Here is a 23,346-nt window from a genome sequence, read left to right on the forward strand (position 1 = left end):
CAGGAAAAGGAGACAGACAGAGCTGAGCGCCTGAACTGGTTGAGGGCTGGGTCCAGAGAATAGGATGTTGTGGCCTTGAAGGTCTCCCTTAGAACTGACTGGGTGGACCACCTCACACTAGCCAGAGTGGCTAAAATTAACAACTCAGGAAATAGCTGATGTTGGCAAGGATGTGGAGAAAGCGGAACCCTCTTGTACTGTTGGTGGGAATGCACCAGTGGAGCAGCCACTCTGGAAAACAGTGTGGAGGTTCCTCAAAAAATTAAAGATTGAATTACCCTACAACCCAGCAATAGCACTACTAGGAATTTATCCAAATGATAAATTTGGATATATTTATATATCTCAGCAGTGAGAATGAAATCTTGCCATTTGCAACCACATGGATGGAACTGGAGGGTATTATGCTAAGTGAAATACGTCAGTCAGAGAAAGACAGATACCATATGTTTTCACTCATATGTGGAAGTTGAGAAACTTAACAGAAGACCATGGGGGGAAGGGAAAGGACTGACTGGGTGGGTCAGGCTCTAGATGAGGGGTGGTTACTATTATTCATTCATCAAACATTAGCTGAGTGCCTACTGAGTGCTAGGCAGTGCCTAGAGCTGGAGATTGAATGGTGAATACACTATATTACCCTGATTCCTGAGGAGGCCATCTGGGGAGAAGGATGTAGGTGCCTGTCTTCCTTTCTCTTCTGGAGGACTCAACTCTCTTGAGCAACCCTGGCAATGACCTGCCTCTGTGGGTCCCAGGAGAGGCCAAGACATTGTCAGGGAGATGGAGAAACTATTTCTTTAGTTGCACATAAGGTGGACTTTGCCCACTGCCCAGCAAGCCCTGTGAGGCAACAGCAGTAGGTGTGAGGCAAGCCTGAGCCCACATCCGGGCAGGCGGCTGTGATGGGCGGGTCAGGAAGGCTCCTGGTTGGATCTTTGCATCAGGCCCAGGCTGGGCATAAAGGAGGGACTTGCAGGTGGGGAGGAAGCCTACTGGGGACCATGGAGACCCAGAGGGACAGCCCTTCCTTGGGGCGGTGGTCACTGTTGCTACTGCTGTTGGGCCTGGTTATCACTCCGGCCACCCCCCAGACCCTTAGCTACGAGGAAGCTGTGCTCCGTGCTGTGGATGGCTTCAACCAGCGGTCCTCAGAGAAGAATCTCTACCGTCTCTTTCAGCAGGACTCACAGCCCGAGGGAGTGAGTCGAGGAGGGGATGGAGGGGAAGGAGGTTCTGCTCTAGCCAGTCTTGGCCATACTGTCCCTCCCATTGTTAACATTTTGTTCATGTCAGGAACCCCCCTCCCTTAAGTGTGATCGTACCTCTTTCAGGAGACCTTCCCAGAGCTGTTACCCCCATCAGCGCGAGTGCTTCTTGTCTTAGAATCTCTGCTTCTTGCCTTAGAATCTCTATTATGTTGGGGCACCTGGGTGGCTCCGTCGGTTAAGCATCCAACTTTGGCTGAAGTCATGATCTCATAGTTCGTGGGTTCGAGCCCCGCATCAGGCTCTGTGCTGACAGCTCAGAGCCTGGAGCCTGCCTCAGATTCTGGGTATTCCTCTCACTCTGCCACTCTCCTGCTCATGCTCTGTCTCTCTGTCTCTCAAAAATAAACATTTAAAAAATTAAAAAAAAAAAAAGTATCTCTACTGTGTGAAGAGGTGCCCCCCACCCTTACTCTCTCCCATTCAGGCTTCTGGAAGTTCCAGGGACAAAAGTGGGGTTACTGGCCCTGGGATGTGACTTGCCTGGAATGGCTCTGCTCAGCCTTGAGATTCCAGTGGCAATGTTTTGTCCCCAGGAGGCCCCTGCTTTCCCTTGGCTCCCTAAGGGGGAGGTGCTATTCATTAGAGCTTTCCTGAGGTCCTCTCCTGCTCTCTCAGCTTGGTGAGGGCAGGAATGGGCTTTGTCATCCTCACCTCCGTACCTTAGCACAGAGCCAGTGTCAGGCACATAGCAGGGGCTGTTGTAAGGCTACCCTCTTCGCTGGGTGGCTCGGGATGGGGCAGGGAGACAGATTAGTGAAGGCAATCATGAGCCTGCGTCTGGTCTTCCTGCTTGCTTCCCTGACCAGGACGGGGATCCAAACACCCCGAAGCCTGTGAGTTTCAAAGTGAAGGAGACTGTGTGCCCCAAGACGACACAGAGGCCACTGGAGCAGTGTGATTTCAAGGACGATGGGGTGAGGCTGGGGGCTCTGGCAGAAGCCCCCAAATGAGCTGAATAAGAGGCCTCCTGGGAATATTTCCAGGCACTGGGGTGAGGCTGGGAGGTTATGGCGTAGGGGTTCCAATTTGACCTGGAGCCTCCTCTTCTCAGCTGGTGAAGCAGTGTGAAGGGACAGTCATCCTGGACCAGAACAGGGGCTACTTTGACATCAACTGTGATGCGGTGAGTGGCTCCCTGTAGGTTGCAGGGGTTGATGGGGTGGTGGTACATAGAACATCCTATGGGCCAATTAACCACTGTCCCATCCAGGGCACAGAAAGCCCCTCCTAGCCTGGGCTTCTTCCTCAACCTGGGCCTCATCTCCAGGACCTCACAGGCTCTGTGATCCCTTAGTACAGGCTCTCAAAGTGTGGCCGTGAGAACTCGGTAATTTATTAGCAATGCAACTTCTCAGGCCCCATGCAGATCTGCAGAGTCAGATTCTGGGGTGGGGCCCAGCAATATGTAGTTTAACAAACTCCAGGGGATTCTGACTCCTGATAAAGCTTGAGAACCACTTAGAGTAATACGCTTTCAGCTGTGAGACCCTGGGAAGCCCCTTGCTATCTCTGGGCTTCAGTTTCCTCATCTGTTTGTGGGTGTGGCGATTCAATCAACTACATACTCCAAAGGTTACAGCCAGAGGATGAACTGGGATGGCCCAAGAAGGGGGGTGTCTAGGAGGGGAGGGGTCTTGTCTTGACCCTGGGTCCAGCCCCCACAAAGAAACTGCTTCCTTCTGATGCACAGATTCTACAAGTCAGCAAATTGGGCCAGCTGGGTGAGCTCATCCAACGAGGTGGGCAGAAGATTGGTGAGAAGATTCAGAAAATTGTCGAGAGAATCCGTGACTTTTTTAGCAATCTTCGCCCCAGGCAAGAGGCCTAAGGGTCTGCTTTTCCCTGGCTCAGGCTTCCGGACCCTGCAAAATAAATTTTTGTGAAAGCAACTTCCTCAAGTCTTCAATTGTACTTTTCTGTCTCCTCCCACTTATCATGACTTGAATCCTGAATTCTGGGAGGACGTGTGTGTGTGTGTGTGTGTGTGTGTGTGTGTGTGTGTCCATGCAAAACACAAAGGTGGAGCAGCTATTTCACCCAGAAGGGCACGGGGTGAGGTGGCAGGTCCAGGAAAAGTGGCTCCATTCTCAGGGTCCTTCTCCCATGCCCATCACATGCTTCCCACCAGCCTCGTTGAACACCCAGTGTGACTTAAGGAGATCTACCCTGTGTGCAGTGGTAGTGTGGATGTGCAGAGCTGTTCCTACTCCTATGGAGGTGAAAGCCACTTTGTTAAACACAGAGACACAGGTCAGTCTCATGGCTGGCTGGGTTCTAAGGCCAGCCTGCTGGTACATTTCCCATCAAGTTCCAGTTCCCTTCCAACATCTCAACTCTGGAAAAGCCCACCACTTCTGGCATCTCCTCTGGCATGGGAAAACTCACTGTTTCTTTAGCTGGGCAGCAGATTTAAGTTGTGGGCTTGTGTTTAGCGATCAAATAGCACCAACATTTTGTACCATTCAAAGCAAGAGTCTTGCTCAGGGGGCTGAAGAGCTCTGGCTAGGAGAGACAAGCAGGGTGACACACTCTGTTGCATTGTGTGTTTCAGACAACGTCCGTGTCTTGCCCACTTGCCATTCTGTAGCTGACCCGAAGCACCTGCGGCTCTTTGCTAAGGGCAGCCTGGAAGTACTTGGGAGTAGGCATTCCAGGGAGCAGCCTCAACCAACAATTGGTGGGAGTGGTGGAAACATATTTTCTCTTCCTCACTCCGTGGGTGGGCCCACGCCAAGATGTGTTACACATCTCCCAGGTCCCCAGCTGGTTGTGCCCCTGCAATGACCTGTTCATGAACACCCCCTCTTCTGTCTTCTCTTCCTGCCCCGTCTCACTTCCTTACACTCCCGCTGCTGCTCTCTGTGTTTGTCTCCCAAATAAACTACTTCCACTTGCATCCTTGTCTTAGATCTGCTTCCGGGCCAACCTAAAATAAGACACAGACATCCAGCTCTGAGAGCAACAGGAGGCAGGATATCACATAGCATTTACTGTGTTATCTGTCATGCTTGCTTCTTCTTGGTGCGCAGGTCACACTAAGGTTTTCTGCTTTCAGTGGCTCCCACCTTCCACAGTGTGACCATATCAAGTGGGCTCCACTGGACTTTCCCTTCTGTGACAGCTGCTATTCATAAATTACTGAATTCCCTGTACCAGTTGTGGGCCATTGTTCTTATCACCCTGGAAGCCAGTTAACTGTCTCAGTGATGGGACATGGACTACTCTGATTACAAGGATCTGAAAAGGCTCTCGCTTTAGGAAATGGGTTTTCTGCTTCTACCAAAGGTGTCCATCTTTGTGTGCATTATTTAGTTTTAAAAATTTTCTCAATATTTTATTTAAAAACTAGTTAAACAGGGGCACCTCGCTGGGTCAAGTGGTAGAGCATGTGACTCTTGATCTCAGAGTTGAGTTCAAGCCCCACATTGGGTGTAGAGCTCACTAAAAAAAAAAAAAAAAAAAGATATATATATATATATGTATATGTATATATGTATATATACATATATGTATATATATGTATAATATATATAGTGAATATAAAATATGAAAAATATATAGTAAAATAAAATAAAAAATTAAAAAGTAGTTAAACATACAGAACGATTGAAATAATTGTATAGTGAACACGTACTCATCTGTTAGAATCTACAATCACTATTTTACTTTAATTACTTTTGTAGTTGCTTTAGAGTCAATCCTCTGGCAGTTCCTTGGATGGTCTTTGCTCCTTGTGGCTGGTTTTGGGGTAAAAGCAGAGAACAGGAGCCGCACTTTGAGCCTGGTCCTTTTGGGGGAGGATGGCCCCCACAGATGTTTGCGATGAGAGAAACTACCCAAAAGAGACAAGATCAGAACATCTGGTGACTTTGACCTGTGCTGGTCACTGAGGCTGTGGGCTCCTGCCTCCAGAACGCATAGTAGGCACTCAAGAAATGGCAGTCCCTCCCTTCCCTTGAGGGGAGAGGTTTGGCTGATGGGTAACCTGTGTTTTCTGGTGATTCCAAGGACAACTTGGGTGACTCCAGACTGGAATGTCCTTAAACATGAGGCAGAGGAAACGTGTTGTCTAGCTGTGGTCTCATGGTGAAAATCACTGATAAGAGCTCAGTGTCTGGGGCCACATTCCCTGGAGCAGCCTCAGAACACACAGCAGGTGAGGGTCAAAAACTGGTGCCTTGTGACCAGCCAGAGGCCTCCCGTGAGCAGAGATGAGGGGGGTCCAGCTGGTCAGCATCTGCTCACCTGGGCCTCAAAGTCATTGTGTTGCTCCAGAGATAAGCAAGACTCTCTATTTGTGATCTCATTGTCAGTTTGGGGATTTTTGCTTGTTTTTGTTTTTAAAGCTCTTGATTGGTATAAGGGCCTCTGAGCAACGAAATGGATCAGTAGTGTGGGTACTGAAATGTTTCCTTGGGTCTATATTATCCTCTTGCTGCTTGTAGACATATTGTTTGTCACCGTAACGTCCCTGTAATAAGAGCTTCAGCCTCAGACCATGTGGGCTCATGGCTTTTATGAGATGAGGGTGATTGAGCAGAGCTCCGTGGGGCAGGGGGGCATTTCCCCCTTTTCCACATGTTGCAGCCGGTCAGCCTGATGGTTTTCGTGACCACCAATGGTCTTCCACATTCACAAAGGCCTTTGTGGCATTTGAAAGACACCGAGCGCCTGTTTCTATTTTGGCCAGATCCTGTTTCCAGGGATGAGGACATGTACGTCAATGTGGTTCTGAGGGGATCTGTGGTCTGGTTATAGTACATCACCCTGCGGCTGTTCTGGGGCCCACGGGTAGGTCTGGCTAACCACCTCAGGAGCCTGGGGTACTGCATCCTTGACCTGGGGCAGAAAACCGAGCCTGTGGGATCCAGAAGAAAAACCTGAGCTGAAAAAGCAACCCAAGCAAGCTGTTGGTCTGCAGGGGGATAGGCCAGGAGGAGAATCCCTGTAGGAGGACCGGGGTGGGCTGGACAGCTGAACCAGATGTGGTGGTTTCACGAGGAGCCAGAAGGAATTTCCTCAAGCTGAACCTGCAGCCCCTTGGGCTTCTTCCAGGGCTGTCTGCAACCTTGGTCAAGAGCAGGGAGAGGGCACTTGGAAGCCTCAACCAAAGTTAGCCACTGGGAACGTCTGCTCTTCTCCTCCCCTTGAGGAAGGTAAAGGGTAACCTCCCCACACTGCACACGGGGAAAAAAGCCCAAACAAACAAACAAAAAAACCAGGAAAAAGTAAAAAACCACAAACGCCACACACAAGGTAGGAAAAGGTCAAATAACTTCCCCAGGACAGACAGATTTGCTAAAATTGCCTGAAAAGAGTTTGGTGAGCTAAACATAGCACAGTATCACCAACTGGGGAATGATCTTTATCGCATAATCCGTTGCACGTTAGGGAATGGAAATTTCACATTGACTAGTCCGATTCCAAAATCTGAATAAGGTCCAAATTGGCAAGCCTCCGCTACAATTGGTAAAAGAGAAGACGGTTTTCTTGCCCAGCGCCAAGCCCCAGCCTCAGAGCCATCCTGGGTCTTGCTTGCCCTTCCTGTCTGCTAGCATGGCCCCACCCCCGAGCCCGTGTGCACCCGGGATGTTCCACTTTTCATCCAAACACGGCTGTGCTCAGGCCCATCCATACTTCCCCTCTACCCTGGGAGTGTTCTGGTTGACGGTTCCAGATCAAAGTCCCAGGGATGCAGAGAGGAGAGGGCCTTGTGTGGGCTGGGTGAGTCGGGGAGGTGGCTGTAACGGCTGTGGCTATCCTTGACCAGATAGAGTGAAGGAGGCTTCTGGATAAGGCTGCCTCAGGCCAGAGCTGTGGGGCACACTTTCTCCCGTGGACACGCTTAATCCAGCCAGTCCCTAAATTACATTATTCCCTTTCTTCTTGGGATAATAATGCTGTAATATTTCCACAATAATGATGGTATAATGTCTGTAATTACAGCATGATTTTGAATCTGATTTCTTTACCTAATGGGTAATCACATCAGAACACAAGAAAATGCTGAATTTGTTTGTTTTAATGAACCTAGTGTGAAATACTCAGCTCTATCTACAAAGGAAATCCCGTTAAACTGCCTAGGGGTAGTGATTTCTAAGCCTCCTTCCCTGTACCTGAGAGGTGGTGTGTTGGATAGACACAGGACCCCTCATTTACATTTTGATGATGAGGAAATGAGGACTCCAAAGTGAGGAAGTGGTGGGTTTTGGATTTTCCATCAGTTCTTTTGGGTTGCAAATTCAGTGTCTTCAACCACAATATTATATTGCTTCTAAATTACTTAATATGAGATAACCCTAGAGGACCAAGGGTCACTAAAAAACATGGAAAGCATAAGGGAAAAATAAGTCCTCCACACTCCTGCCCCGCACCTGGCTGACTACTCCTGGATCTAAGACCTCTAGGGGCCTCTCCATCAGGCAGCACAAGGAGCAGTAGGTGCCTGCCACCTCCTGAGGGCCCAGCAGAGGGCAGAACCTGGTCACAGCCGGAAGGAGAATTTGTGGCCCTGAGCACGTGGGGGTCATGGCCCTGATCACCTGGTGCCACAGACCCATCTCTTGAGGTCACAGCTCTGATCACATGGGCTCTGGTCATGTGAGGTCACGGTCCTGACCATGGTCCTGACCCATCAAGTGGGGTCAGAGGGCCACAGCCCTGAGAAAGGGGCATTAAAATCTCTCCCATCCTTTAATATATAACAAAACCGTTCAGACTGTGGTCAGAGCAATAATTTCCCTTTGCTGTCTCCTTCCTCCCCCCTTCCCTTTTTCCTTCCATAGTTTTTAACAGGAAGAATGGCAATCAGTTTGCAAACCCCACAAATTGACTATTCCATCCATCTAACTCACTGACTATCTACACCTATGACATGCTATCTTGGCGTCATGCCCTGCACGTGGGATAACCGCCCTGAGTACGTGGGGCCAATACCACATGAAATTGGGTCTCCACATAGGATAGGGGGTCACGGCCACAAAGGCGTTCAGTCCAGACCCCAGTGAAATTGGGTCTCCTGGGGAAGAACACAGGGTTAAGCCCTGAGGACTATAGGGGTGACTGCTCTGCACAAGGATGTGGGGTCAGGGGGCTCAGCACATGGGCTGCACGCCCTGATCACAGGGTCATGGCTCCAGCATGCGGGGTCACAACACTTTCTCCTGAGGCACTGTTCTGACCTCTTGTGGTCACAGTCATGGTTATGTGGGGCACAGTTCCCATTACTTGGGGTCATTGGTCTGATCATGTGGTGTCACCATCTTGATCACATGAGGTCACGGCACTGTTCACCTGTGGTCACGGCTCCCAGTCACATTTAGGAGCTAGAGGCGGGAGTCACTGCAGGAGGAGGTCCGCTTCCGAACTACGAACTACGCTTCCCAGGAGGCTGCTCGCTGTACCGTGAAGCACTTCCGGCAGAATCCCCTCCTCTTTCTGACTCCCCTGTTGGCCCAGAGATCCTTCTTCGACGTGCTGTCGCCCCCGCCTCGCCTTCAAGTCAGTCCAGGCTCTGAGATGGGCCCTACGGCATTGCTCCGGGGTTCGGCGGACCACGGTGAGTCGGCCGGCCAGGCGGGGTTCTGCCTGGCGAAGGGACAGGGCGAGAGGAGGGTGACCACCTACCTTCTCCCGCTCTCGGACCTTAGGCACCCAGCTGGTGTCAGCATCATCCGATGCCGAGGCTGTCCCTCAGGAAGTGCAGTAGCTTCGGGCTGCGTACTGTGGGCGGTGCCCAGGACACCTGCTCTGTAGTTGGACGGGGTTTCCTTCCTCTGGAGTCCCGCACACTGTCCATGGTGCTAAAAGCCTCTGCCCCAAATCTCCCAGCCTGCCCCCCGCTGCGGGGTGGGAGACCATCTGCGATCTCCGCTCTTGCAGCCACTGGCCACAAGTGAATGTGGACCACTTGTTGTGGCGAGTGCTACTGAGGAAGTACATTTTTAAATTTACTTTCCATTAATTTGTAACGAAATACTGAAGAAGTAAAAAATATATTCCCACCAAACACATATTTACTTACTTAATTAAAATTTTTTAATTCCAGTATAGTTAACAGTGTTATATTAGTTTCAGGTGTACAATATAGTGATTCAGCACTTCCATACATCACCCAGTGCTCATCAGGACAAGTGCACCCCTTAATCCGTATCACGCATTCCCCACTTACCTCCCCTCTGATAACCATCAGGTTGTTTTCTATAGTTGAATCTGTTTCTTGGTTTGTCTATTTTTTCCCCATTGCTCATTTGTTTTGTTTCTTAAATTCCACATATGAGTCAAATCATATTATATTTGTCGTTCTCTAACTGATGTATTTTGCCTAGCATTGTACTCTCTAGCTCCATCCATGGCATTGCAAATGGCATGATTTCATTTTCTTTTTTTTTTTTATGGCTGAATCACATTCCGTTGTCTATATACACCACATCTTTTTTATCCATTCATCTATAGATGGACACTTGGGCTGCTTCCATAATTCGGCTATTGTAAATAATGTTGTTATAAACATAAGGGCACATGTATGCCTTTGAATTAGCGTTTTTGTATTTTTTGGGTAAATACCTAGTAGTGTGATTACTGGATCATAGAGTAGTTTCTATTTTTAACTTTTTGAGGAAGCTTCATGCTATTTCCCACAGTGGCTGCACCAATTTGCATTCCCACCAGCAGTGCGGGAGGGTTCCTTTTTCTCCATATCCTTGCCAAACTTGTTTCTTGTGTTTTTTATTTTAGCTGTTCTGACGGGTGTGAGGTGATATCTCATTGTAATTTTTATTTGAATTTCCCTGATTATAAGTGATGTTGAAAATCTTTTCATGTTCCTGTTGGCCATCCAGGTGTCTTTTTAAAAAAAAAATTTACTTCTCAATTTTTTGAGAGAGGAAATATAGCTTAAAATACAAAAATACAAAAAACAAAAAAACAAAAAAACAATTGTATCATAGAAGGTGCCAATTTTTTGAGAGAGGAAATATAGCTTAAAATGCAAAAACAAATTTATTTCTAAGATTATATATTTTAAGGCTTATTTATTTTTGAGAGAGAGTGTGTGAGTGAGGGAGGGACAGAGAGAGAAGGAGAAAGAGAATCCCAAGCAGGCTCTGCGCTCTCAGCGGAGGGGGAGACCAACGTGTGGGTCTCAAACCCAACCGTCCCCCCCCCCCACCCCCCCAGATCAAGAGTTACATGCTCCACCCAATGAGCCAGCCAGGCGCCCCCTGGAGGTCTTCTTTGGAGAAATGTCTGTTCATGTCTTCTGCCCCACCAGTTTATTTATTTATTTATTTTTTTGGTGAGACTACATTTCCCTTTAACCTTTGAAAATTTAAGGTCATAACTGAGATGTGCTGTGTCAAGTACACACCTAATTTAGAAGAGATGATTGGAAAAAGGAATATAAACTACTGATAAGCTTTCAATATTGATTTTGTGTTGAAGTGACAATATTTTTAAATGAAATTTTACTTTTAGCCTTTTAAAGTTTATTTATTTATTTTGAGACACAGAGAGCACAAGTGAGGGAGGAGCACAAACCATGAGATCATGACCTGAACTGAAACCAAGAGTCAGACACTTAACTGAGCCACCCAGGTGCCCTGATTCTAATGGTTTTAGAAGCCATTTTACATTTGCAATTAAAAAAATTTGTTTTAATTGGCATCAGCCTAGTATTTTATTTATTTTTGATAGAGACAGACAGAGCACAAGTGGGGGAGGGGCAGAGAGAGAAGGAGACACAGAATCTGAAGCAGGCTCCAGGCTCCAAGCTGTCAGCACAAAGCCTGAACTCACAAACTGTGAGATCATGACCTGAGCTGAAGCCGGAAGCTCAACCGACTGAGCCACCCAGGCACCCCACATTTGCAATTTTAATAGATACTGAGTTGCTTAGTAGATAGTAGTTTGCTCCTACCAATTATTAAAGGGGGATTGTTTACTCACTGACTTGAGATGCCGTATTTGCCATATATTATAATTAGATCATTCTCCCTTCTACATATCCACCTATCCATCCATCCATTCATCAATCCATGTATCTATCCATCATCCATACATCCTTCTGTTCTTCTTCCTCTACAATCTGTTTTGTAGATATGGTCAACCTGTGATTGACTTGTAGCATGAGTAAGGGGGAAATCCTTAGTTGCTTTTAGCTACTTAGATCTTGGGATATCATTTGTTACTACATCATAACCTAGCGTATTTTGCTTAATAATGATCCTTTTCTCCGTGTCACTCTGAAAAAGTCTAGCTTCTTCAGTGTGAATTCTAGATGTCTGGTTACTTTGCTTTTTCATTCAGTTGTTGGTTGGGTAGGCATTTATTGAGGCAGTGGTTAAATGAAACTGCTCTGAAACCCAAGACTTGGATTCTAGGCTTGGCTCTGCCACTTGGGAATGACATGATCTTTTTATGTTTATTTATTTTTGAGAGAGAGAGATAGAGAGTGCGAGCAGGGGAGGGGCAGAGAGATAGATACACACACACAGATCTGAAGCAGGCTCCAGGCTCCGAGCAGTCAGCACAGAGTACGATACAGGGCTCGAACTCAAAAACGGTGAGATTGTGACCTGAGCCGAAGTCTGATGCTCAACCAACTGAGCCACCCAAGTGGCCCAGGAATATGATTTTATGAGCCAGTTCTCAGTTCTCTCTTTTGTGAGATGGAGGTAATAGCAGCTCTGACATCATGGCTTTGTTGTGAAGATTAATGAAACAGTAGGCTTAGCACAGTGCCTGCCTGGCATGCACTACCTGCTCAATCAATGCTCGCTACACTACTGGTAGTTCTGGAAGGAGAAGAGCTGTGTAGGTTGTGTTACAGTAACAATGGCCCTCAAATCTCAACAGTAATCTAACAACAGCAATCTAACCCTAATCTTAATTAACTCTCAGTGGGTTAGCTTGGCTACAGTACTTATAACATGGAGAAGATGAAGAGGTGAAACCACATAGTGGCTCTTAAAGTTGTTGTTTAGAAGAAAGACATGCTATTTCCACTCACATTTCACTGGGAGGCAAGTCACATGGCTACCTTCAATAACCTGATTTCTGATAGGAAGGCCATGTACCAGGCCTTAGAGAAAATTAGGGTGTGAATCAGCAAGTCCTTTGCAGCAGCTCTGGGGTGTTGGAAGATAAGCTGAAGTCCAAGTTGGAATGGGCCCATAGGGGCTACAAGCTGATTGGAGTTAAGAGGCTCCAACCCAACAACAAATGCCCAGCTGTTAAATTGAAAGGTGTGTTGTGTTGGCAGTGAAATTTGGAATCAAAGAAATATGAAAGCAGACCTGGAGACACGTTGCTCCCTTTTCTGACTATTGCCCCTGACCTGAATGCCAAAAGTCAAATTGCTTCAGTAATGGCAAAGACCTTGGGGAAAGCAGATCAGAATCCAGAGCAAATAACTTTGGATGTAACAAACAAGAGCAGTCTAAGACAGGGCTTGGCAGATTTTTCTATAAAGGGTCAGATGGTAAATGTTTTATTTAGCCTTTGTGAGCCACATGGTTTTTGTTGAAATCACTCAACTCTGCCATTGTGTGAAAGCAGCCGATAGGTAAACAAATGGATATTTCTGTGTTCCAATAAAACTTTATTTATGGACATTGAAATATGAATTTCTTTCTTTTTTTAAAATGTTTATTTATTTTTGAGAGAGAGAATCAGAGAGACAGAGCATGCGTGCACACGTGTGTGGGCACGAGTGGGGGAGGGGCAGAGAGAAAGGGAGAGAGAGAATCCCACGCAGGCTCCACACTGTCAGTGCAGAGCCTGCCATGGGCTCGATCTCATGAACTGTGAGATCATGAACTGAGCCGAAATCAAGAGCCAGATGCTCAACTGACCAAGCCACCAGGCACCCCTGAGAAGTCTGTTTTAATAAGGGTTCACAAATGTTCATTCTAGACCTAGCCTCAGCAACCCCCCCCCTTTTCCTCTATAGTCTTGAGTTGCCTTCATTCCTTCTCTAATCTTCATTATCCCTAATGCCAGTATGAGCCCTGCCTCTGTGCTGCCTTCCTTGCTTTTACTTGTCTTCTATTCTTTTTTTGAATTTCATCCATTATGAGTTGTCAAATTCATATTTCTGAACTCTTTTTTGATATGTTTTATTGTTGATTCAAAAATAGTTTTTTCCAATGAAATTGTAAGCGTTCCAGGGCAAGGAGTGTGTTTTGTGGATTAGTTGTGCCTCTCATATGTTTTAATACCAAGCCAAGTATAGAGTAATGCTCAACCCTGAAAACCCTCAGATCCATTTCTTATGTAGCTAGATTCTTCAGGACCACCAGTTTCGTTCTCCTTGTGAATATTGATGGTGATGTGATGAATGTGAATTTATAGGTTGATTTAGGGGACCAGTGAAATTCAAGGATGTGGCTGTGATTTTCACTGAGGCAGAGTGGAAGAAACTGACCTGGAGCAGAGGAACCTGTATAAAGAAGTGATGCTGGAGAATTTCAGGAATCTAGTTGGGTGACAACCTATTCTCTTCCATCCTTTTTCCATTCATATATTTATTTACCATTTACACTGCGCCAGCCAATGTTCTAAGAACACATCATTGAATAAAGTAATAAGGCATTTCTTTTGTCACGATGCCTACATTCTAGTGTAGGAGACTAACAAATATAATAAATGGTATATACAGATAAATTATAAGCTAGGTAAAATATAAGCTCTACACGGCTAATAATATGTATAATATGTATAAATTAAGTACAGCAGAATAATAAGGGGGATCCAGAGTGCCAGGGTGTGGAGGCAGCTGGGTGAATTATTAAATTGGGTGATCAGGATAGTCTTCTATGAGGGGATATGTTTGAACAGAGGCTTGAAGGAGGTAAAAAAGTTAGATATGTGAATGTGATGGAAAACTGTTCCAGGTAGGGGAGCACCCAGCGCTAAAACCCCAAGAAAGGAGCATGCCTTGCTGTTTTAAGGAAAAGCAAGGAGCCAGTGTGATTGGAGCACAGAGAGCCAGGAGGAAAGGACAGTGGTTAAGAGATGACGTCTGTGTCCTAGAAGTTCAAGTTTAAAGTGTAACTGAATCCATCAGTTTTGTGTTTCATAAATTATTTGAGTATCATAAATCATATTTTTGCTCACTTACTTAAAACCTAAAACATTATTTGTTTAGGTTGGCAAGTACAAAATTATCCAGGATATTCCTGAGTTCTTAAGAGTTACATTTTCAGAGTTGCATACAAATTTCTGTCAGGAGATTTTTCAGGATTTTTCTTCATTTGACATAGCTAAGAATATGGTAGTTCTTGTCTGTTTTATTTTTCAACTGCTTGGATCTGTTTTGAGCTCTTTTCATCTAATCTGAATTGGCCCCATTTTACTCCATTTGGCTTTTGACTTGGTTTCTCTGTCTCTTTCAATGTAGATTCATCCATTTAATTTTGCTTTCAACTGCCAATCTGATTCAGTCTTGTTTTTATCTTGTTTCACCAGGTCTTCTTAGTCTCTATGCTGATACATTTTGTTGATTCTGAGGACTCTGTTAACATTGTCTTAAAATAGCCTGATTCAATTTAATCTTTGCACTGAAACATTTCAGGCTTTAAACTATTTTGCTACCCTTGATTCATCCTTTCCTTTCTCTTCATATCTTTTTTCCTCTCATTGCTGAATTTTTTTAAAGCAAATTGCATATAATGTGACGTACCACTCCTAAATATATCAGTGTACCTCTAATAAATAAAGACATTTTGATTTACAAAACCACAGTATCATTATCACATGCCACAAAATTATCAGTAGCACCTTCCATATCATCTAATACCTAGCCCATGTTCAGATTTACCTGAGCATCTCGAAAAAGTCTTTTTGCAGATTTGAATCAGGATCTGGACAAAATCCACCCATTTCATTTTTTTTTTTTCCCTAATGTCTCTTAAATCTGTATCAATTCTTCCTCCCTATCCTGGTTTTTCCCCACAGGCCCTGGATCTGTATGTAATGCTCTTAATCTAGAATATAAATCTGTTTTAGATAATATCAAAAAGTAATTTTTTCATGGTTTATAAATCGAGGGAAAATACTTTCCAGATTTACCAAGAGGTGTTCACCAATATGAAAAAAATCCCATCACCAATGACAGTGCTGACTGTAGTGTTTAAGTCACCATCTATTCAGCACAACTGTGTCTATCACCAATAAAATATGCACGTGTTTATCATCATTAAGGCACATTTGTGTCTTTCGGCATTTGTACCTGTCATGTCCACGATGATCTGTCTATAGCTATAAGCATGTGATTGCTTTGTTATGTCCCCTAATGTAGTCCTGACAAGAAATTAATATTGAAATGCCTAAAGTTTTATTGTAAATTACTTTTTTAAAATCCTCTTTTACATTTTGGATAGAGCATTACATTCTTTTAAAAATGTTCTTGGGGCGCCTGGGTGGCGCAGTCGGTTAAAGCATCCGACTTCAGCCAGGTCACGATCTCACGGTCCGTGAGTTCGAGCCCCGCGTCGGGCTCTGGGCTGATGGCTCGGAGCCTGGAGCCTGTTTCCGATTCTGTGTCTCCCTCTCCCTCTGCCCCTCCCCTGTTCATGCTCTGTCTCTCTCTGTCCCAAAAATAAAATAAACGTTGAAAAAAAAATAAAAAAAAAATGTTCTTTGTATAGGTATATTTCATTAAATATAAATTTCATTTCAAGATAGTAAATGAGATGTTAGAATACATAGACTATCGAAAGGAGGCCTTGGGGGCACCTGGTTGGCTCAGTCAGTGGAGCGTGCAACTCTTGATCTCGGGGTTATGAGTTTAAGGCCCATGTTGGGTGTTAAAGAATTACTTAAAAATAAAATCTTTATGGGCACCTGCGTGTCTCAGCCAGTTGAGCATCTGTCTCTTGGTTTAGGCTCAGGTCATGATACCAGGATTATGGGATCAAGCACTGAGTGGGGCTCTGTGCTGAGCATGAAATAAAATAAAATAAAATAAAATAAAATAAAATAAAATAAAATAAAATCTTTTTTTAAAGAATTCATTTTATGGGCACCTGGATGGCTCCGTCAGTTAAGCATCTGACTCGTGATTTCGGCTCAGGTCATGACCTCATGGTTCGTGGGTTCAAGTCCCTCATTAGGAACTGTACTGACAGTAAAGAGTATGCTTGGGATTCTCTCTCTCTTTCTGTTCCCACCCCTCCCACTTGTGCTCTCTCTCCGTTCCTCAAAATAAATAAAGAAACTTAAAATAAAAATTTTAAAGGGGAGCCTGGGTGGCTCAGTTGGTTAATGATCTCCCAGTTTGTGAGTTCATGATCTCCCTCACTCAGTTCATGATCTCCCAGTTTGTGAGTTCAAGCCCTGTGTCAGACTTTGTGCTGACAGCTCAGAGCCTGGAGCCTGCTTCTGATTCTGTGTCTCCTCTTCTCTCTCTGCCCCTCCCCTACTCACACTCTGTCTCTCTCAAAAATAAGTAAACATTAAAAAAAAATAAAAAGAAATAGATAAAAATTTTAAAGAATTCATTTTTTTTAAAGTTTATTTATTTATTTTGAGAGAGAAAGAGTGAGCAGAGCCTGTGTGGGGGAGGGGCAGAGAGAGGGACACACAGAATCTGAAGCAGGCTCCACCCTGTCATTGCAAAGCCCGTGCGGCTCCTGAGTTCATGATCTGAGCCAAAATCAAAAGTCGGATACTTAACCAATTGAGCCACCCAGGCGCCCCCAAAATAAAATCTTTTTTTAAAAAATAGGAGACTTAGGTTTTGACAGTGTTGACAACCTCTTATCTGTCTTCTGCCTAACCTTTTAGTTCTTTCTTAATTAACTCTGCTGTTACCACTTATTCATTCAAAAATATTTATTAACTCTTAAATGTTAGGCCCAGGTCCAGGTTCTTGGAAAATACCAGCAATATGTCAGGGAGAAAGGTATTCCAGACATGGGAACCAGCCAGTGCAAGGCTTTAGGAGGAGAGGTCAGTGTGGCTCCAATGGAGCGAATGAAGGGTGGAGAATAGATGGAGTCAGGCCATAGGTCACCAGGGAATGTGGAACCTGGCAGGTGCCTCTGAGGAGCTTGGCTTTTACTCTAAACATTATGTACTTCCTATTTTATGTATGTATGTATGTATGTATGTATGTATGTATGTATGTATTTATTTGTTTATTTGAGAATGTAAGTGAGCAAGGGGCAGAGAGAGAGGGAGAGAGAGAAGTGGGGCTCATCTGAAGTGGAGCTCGTGGTTTTGTTTATTTATTTATTTATTTATTTATTTATTTATTTATACCCAAAGCAAGGCTCGTGCTCACCTGATGTGGGACTTGAACTCCTGAACCATGAGATCATGACCTGAGTGGAAGTCAGATGCTTAACGACTGAGCCACCCAGGTGCCCTGGCCTTTTTATTTTTTAAAGTGAACAATCCTATTTATTAGGAATGTTGAACGAAGAAGGAAGAAAGAGAATTGGCTTTAGGCACCCCCTCCTACCCCTACTTCTATTCCTGATCTCAGGGCAGAGCTCTCTGGGCTCCAGGGAATACTACCTTTTGGATGGATGAGGGTCCTGGTAGGACTGGGTTCAGTAGCCCCTCTGGAGCAGCATGACCTAGCCACCCCTCATTTTGTCCTGAGAGAGTCAGTGCAGTGGGCTGGGTGTCTGTGAATCTCCTGCTCAGGATGTCTGCGTGGCAGCTTTGCAGCCCTAGACAGCTCCCAGATTTAGTCTACAGGCCAGATTTGGTTAGCTTTCCCCCCACAAGACTGCAGCTGTGTCAGGGGCTTAATTCTCATTGGCTTCTTTTCTCTTCTTCAAAGACCTAATCAAACCAACAAGAGTGTCATTTTTTTGCTTAGAAGATTTTCTTTTCCTTTAAGGACAGATTTAGTAGGATATAAACCTTTGTATGCTAAGTAGTCAGAGTTATCTGTGGTTTGTTTAAGAGGACATCCTGAACCCTGTTTTGTCTCTTCTTCCTCTGTGACTGTGGATAAGTTACTTAACTCCTCTAAACCTGTTTCCCTATCTATTAAATGATAATAGGATTAAATTTGATTTTCATGAAGAGCACTGTATAGTGAAATACTGGGCCTATTGCAAGTGCTATTTATTATGGTGAATAATAATGGTAATAATAACAACTCTTACAACCCAAATGTCAGGTCATAAAACAAAGAAGCTTACTGAGAAAAAAATTCTGAATTTATTTAATTGTCAGCTAAAGATGTAAACCAGTAAATGGGAATGCAAGCTGGTGCAGCCACTCTGGAAAACAGTATGGAGATTCCTCAAAAAACTAAAAATAGAACTACCCTATGACCCAGCAATTGCACTACTAGGCATTTATCCACGGGATACAGGTGTGCTGTTTCGAAGGGACACATGCACCCCCATGTTTATAGCAGCACCATCAACAATAGCCAAAGTAGGGAAAGAGCCCAAATGTCCATCAATGGATGAATGGATAAAGAAGACGTGGGGTACACACACACACACACACACACACACACACACACACACACAATGGAGTATTACTCGGCAATCAAAAAGAATGAAATCTTGCCATTTGCAACTATGTGGATGGAACTGGAGGGTATTATGCTAAGCGAAATTAGTCAGAGAAAGACAAATATCATATGACTTCACTAAAATCAGAAAGGACTTTAAGAGACAAAACAGATGAACATAAGGGAAAGGAAACAAAAATAATATAAAAACGGAGGGGGACAAAATAGAAGAGACTCGTAAATATGGAGAACAAACTGAGGGTTATGGGAGGGGTTGTGTGGGGGGGAATGGGCTAAATGGGTAAGGGGCAGTAAGGAATCTACTCCTAAAATCATTGTTGCACTATATGCTAACTAAATTGGATGTAAATTTTAAAAAATAAAATAAAAAAAAATCTACAGTCAGCCATTTAAAAAAAGATGTAAACCAGTAAAATAAACAAACACCTTTTACTGAATAGTTTGCAGAGAAATATCAGTGATGTTAAAGGACTGTAAAGGCAGTTTTATGGCATTTGTGCTAATAAAAGCTAAAAAGTTAGCATTCTGAATAGGATGGAATGAATCTGTGGTTCTGTACATATTTGATTAAAGCAATCCTCTTACTAATCAGGAAAGAGTCTTCAGTTAGGGTCAGTAAAGGGTCTGGTCTCCTGTGATTACCAAGAGTCCATGTTTTATCATCTTCAGCTGCTCAGAAACAATTGCAATCCAGTTTTGATATTTCTTAGGTTAGTGCCGCCAAATGGTAAACATTTTGGTACGTGCTGATTTGTGGAAAACAGAGCAGAGCAGATCTTGAACTAATTGAGGGGGTGGGAGGGCAAGAGCCAACATCATTTAAGTCTGTTTTGCCTGCCTGTTTTTCTGCTGCTGAACTTCCACTTCCTGGCACAAGCTGATTCATACTAGTCCTCTAACAGATATCTGTGAATGTATGGGGAAACTCAGATGTAGTTTTCACATATGCTCTTTAACAACCGTTCCACATTGCCTTCTGCATTGGAGGACATCCAGACTGAGTGATTCCTACGTCAACTATTCTTTCTTCCCATAGGAAAAGTCACAAAGGACATTCCCATAGAGATCATAAAGATTGTTCTCTCTTGACGCTAACAAATGGTTGTAGCTATATGTGTCAGTGTAGCTGGCTATGGCCTAGAAGATAATTTTAGTATAACTGTGGATACTTACAGAGCAGAAGATTCCCCTGATGTTTACTTGGAGTATTCCTTGTTGGGATAATGTGAACAATAGGTTCTGCTGTGGTTTTTTTTTTTTTTCTTTTTTTGCATTCTAGTAAAAGATGTGATATGTAAAATTTGAATGTAGTGCATAATCTGAATCTAATTGTGGAAAAACATCAGGAATGTTCTTCATGTATTCTAGAACATGAGAGTGTTCTCTAAAAATAGGGGAAGGAAACTAAAGAAACATAATAACTACTTATAATACCTGATCCTAGACTGGATCCTGTACTTCAGGCAAAGTGCTATAAAGGACATTATTGGTTCAAATGACAGGATTGGAATATATATGGGAGTTAGATACAGTTATAACATAAATGTCAAATCTATTGAAGTTGATAACTATATTGCAGTTATGAAAGAATCTCCCTACTTATTTTTAAATTAAAAAAAAATTTAATGTTTATTTATTTTTGAAAGAGACACAGTACAAGTGGGAGAGGGGCAGAGAGAGAGGGAGACACAGAATCTGAACCAGGCTCCAGTCTCTGAGCTGTCAGCACAGAGCCCAATGTGGGGCTCGAACCCACAAACTGTGAGATCATGACCTGAGCTGAAGGCAGATGCTTAAGTGACTGAGCCACCCAGATACCCCGAGAATATCCCTACTTTTATGAGATCCACACCAAAGTATTTAGGGGTAAAGAGCCATGATGTATGCTGTATACTCTCAAATGGTTCAGAGAAAACATATACATACATATGCATGTACACACACACACATATAACATATACATGTTAACAATAGGTAATTTGGGTAGAGGGTGCTTAGATGTTTTCTTTGTATTGTTCTTAATCTTGCAACTATTCTGTACATTTGAAATTGTATCCAAATAAAAAGTTTAAAGAAGGTGAATGGAAACGTAGGTCCTGTAAAGCACATCTCGGGGAGACAGACATGAGTCATTGTGAACAATTGACGGGCTAGATCTTAACTGTAAGACAAGGAAGAAGAACCCAGTGAACTTTTCCTGTGAATACTCTGGGAACTTCCTTTCTTCAGCAGAATCAAATCCAGAAGTCCGTCCCTGGCCCTCCTGCCCTCTGGCCTTGGGCAAGCAGCAATTTCTTAGTCAACATGAGCTGCGCAGTCGTCCTATTCCAGATTTGCACTCAGTAAATCCACTCCGACCAGGAGATTCCTGCCCAGAGTATCAGCAGCGGCAGCAACAACATTCTGATGAAAACCACCGGGGGGCCGAAGCAGACAATCAAGCAAGGGGAGATTCTAAACCCTTGTCTGGGAGTATAACTGAGAGGGGGACTCCCCTAGTTCACCCCAGCTCCCAGACAGGCAATTGAGTGTTGGAGGTACAACTCAGGCCAGCCCCTAGGGCGTGCTCTGGGAAAGCGCACAAGGTTCTTGAGAGGGTAGAAACCTGAGGATTTGGAGCAGTGGAGTTTGGAGAGCGTGGACTAGATTTCAGCCGGAAGACAAACCTACTCAGACACAAGGCAGTCACAGGGGAAACATGCGTGTGCAGGGAGTGTGGGCGAGGCTTCGGTGGGAAGTCACATTTCATCAGACATGAGAGGACACACACAGGGGAAAAGCCTCATGGGTGCGGGGAGTGTGGGCAAGCTTTTAGCCGCAAGTCACACCTCATCAGACACCAGAGAACACACACAAGGGAGAACGTGTGCACAGTGTGTAGGTGAGGCATTACGGAAAAATCAGACCTCATGAAGCACCAGAGGATCCACACAGGAGATAAGCCTTATGTGTGCAGGAACTGTGGCTGTGGCTTTAGGGTGAAATCATACCTCATCACCCACCGGAAGACGCATTCTGGGGAGAAGCCTTATGTGTGTGTGTGAGCTTTTAGCCACAAGACAGTCCTCAGCACACAGCAGGGGACACACACAGGAGAGGAGCCTTACAAGTGCATGGTGTGTGGGCGAGGCTTTAGCCACAAGTCTACTCTCAGCACACATCAAAGGACACACTCAGGGGAAAGGCCTTAGGTGTGCAAGGAGCAAGGGTGTGACCTAGCAACAAGTTATCCATCAGACACACCAGAGGACACACACAGGGGAGAAGTCTTGATTGTAAGGGAATGTGGGCTAGGCGTTAGCTGGATATCACTCCTCATTACACAGCAGAGGACATGCTCAGGGAGAAATCTTATGTACAGGGAGTGAGGGTATAGTGTTAGCTGGAGGTGGCCTCTTAAGAAACACTGAGACTCAGGAGCCTGGGTGGTTTAGTGGGTTAAACACCTGGCTCTTGATTTCAGCTCAGGTCATGATCTCTCAGTTCATGAGATTGAGCCCCGCGTCAGGCTCTGTGCTGACAGTTTGCGTGCACGCTCTCTCTCTCTAAATAAATAAACTTTAAAAAAGGAATTAAAAAAAAAGAAACACTGAGAGTCAAATCTGTCCACCGTACATGAGTGGGCTTCAGGGACAGTCTTCTGACCCCTTATGCCCTCTGTGAGCGTGAAGATGGCAGAGGCCCAGCTTCTGAGAAGAGAGGTGCCGAGCTATGGTCCTCTTGGGGAAGCGGTCTTTGCACCCGATTGACGACTTCTTACTTCCTTCTGCAAGTCCATTGACTTCCATTGACTTCTGCCATGCTCTCCTGTTTTCTTTTTTTCTATGTTCTTAACCTGCTGTATCCTCTTCTACCCTCACCTTTAGGTATTGCTCAAGGTTGGGTCTCTAACCCTGCAATCTGAGGGACTCCGCAGCCATGTCTTCCTTCTACCCTCTAATCCCAAGCCCAGGTCCCTTTAACCACCCCCCAAAAGTTCTTTAGTCTCAGGACTTACACCTCATAACCATGCTGCTTTGGCCCTCTCCTGGCAGGTGTAAGATTACCAGCCATGCCCACCACCAGTCTGATAATACCAGGTTTCGAGGCTTTCAAGCACAGCCCCTCAGAAGCACCCCCATCCCCCAATCTCAGTGCCCAGCCTTTTAGCCACCCACCCACATCCGTCCTCACTATGCTGCTAAAGCCGCTCTCACCTGTCTTACATCCCCAGGGCCCAGATGGCCCAGATTCCTGATTTGTCTCACTCCCTTCTTGGCCAACATGATGGGAAGAAAAAATATTTGTTTTCTATTAAAATCCACACAGGGTGCCTGGGTGGCTCAGATGGTTAAGCATCTGACTTCAGCTTGCATCATGTTATCATGGTTTGTGAGTTAGAGCCTCGCATCAGGCTCCATGCTGTCAGAGAGGAGCCTGCTTGGGATTCTCTCTCTCCCTTTCTCTCTTTCCCTTCCCTCACACACACGCTCTCCCTCTCTCAAAATCAAATAAAAACTGTAAAAAATAATCAAATCCACACAGAGGTTGTAGAGATACTACACGGGCCTGGCTTAGTGAGACCACTGTCAG

At 44.8% G+C, this 23,346-nt stretch overlaps 2 protein-coding genes across 2 annotated transcripts; both read left to right on the forward strand.

Moving 5' to 3' along the window:
• Positions 1 to 973: 973 nt before the first annotated feature.
• Positions 974 to 3,164, forward strand: CAMP (cathelicidin antimicrobial peptide). The gene is made up of 4 exons (XM_049642634.1): positions 974 to 1,202; positions 2,078 to 2,185; positions 2,323 to 2,394; positions 2,962 to 3,164. Exons 1-4 carry the CDS (start codon positions 1,005 to 1,007, stop codon positions 3,097 to 3,099), a joined length of 516 nt encoding a protein of 171 aa, XP_049498591.1. The 5' UTR covers positions 974 to 1,004; the 3' UTR covers positions 3,100 to 3,164.
• A 4,727-nt stretch (positions 3,165 to 7,891) lies between these two features.
• On the forward strand, positions 7,892 to 22,923 carry ZNF589 (zinc finger protein 589). The gene is given in 10 exon segments (XM_049639432.1): positions 7,892 to 7,909; positions 8,730 to 8,829; positions 8,921 to 8,975; positions 13,633 to 13,691; positions 13,694 to 13,754; positions 16,515 to 16,519; positions 21,007 to 21,638; positions 21,717 to 21,812; positions 21,885 to 21,982; positions 22,809 to 22,923. Coding segments are annotated over 10 exon segments (1,239 nt in total).
• The last annotated feature ends 423 nt before the right edge of the window (positions 22,924 to 23,346 follow it).

The sequence above is a fragment of the Panthera uncia genome, chromosome A2 (genome assembly GCF_023721935.1).
Source record: "Panthera uncia isolate 11264 chromosome A2, Puncia_PCG_1.0, whole genome shotgun sequence".
Lineage (NCBI taxonomy): Eukaryota > Metazoa > Chordata > Mammalia > Carnivora > Felidae > Panthera > Panthera uncia.

What these genes read in the sequence shown, in the direction of transcription:
- CAMP (XM_049642634.1), top strand. Translation starts at nt 1,005, where the DNA reads ATGGAGACCCAGAGGGACAGCCCTTCCTTGGGGCGGTGGTCACTGTTG. An exon ending in GTGATTTCAAGGACGATGGG is followed by an intron (nt 2,186 to 2,322) that starts GTGAGGCTGGGG and finishes TCCTCTTCTCAG; the next exon opens with CTGGTGAAGCAGTGTGAAGG. An exon ending in TTGACATCAACTGTGATGCG is followed by an intron (nt 2,395 to 2,961) that starts GTGAGTGGCTCC and finishes TCTGATGCACAG; the next exon opens with ATTCTACAAGTCAGCAAATT.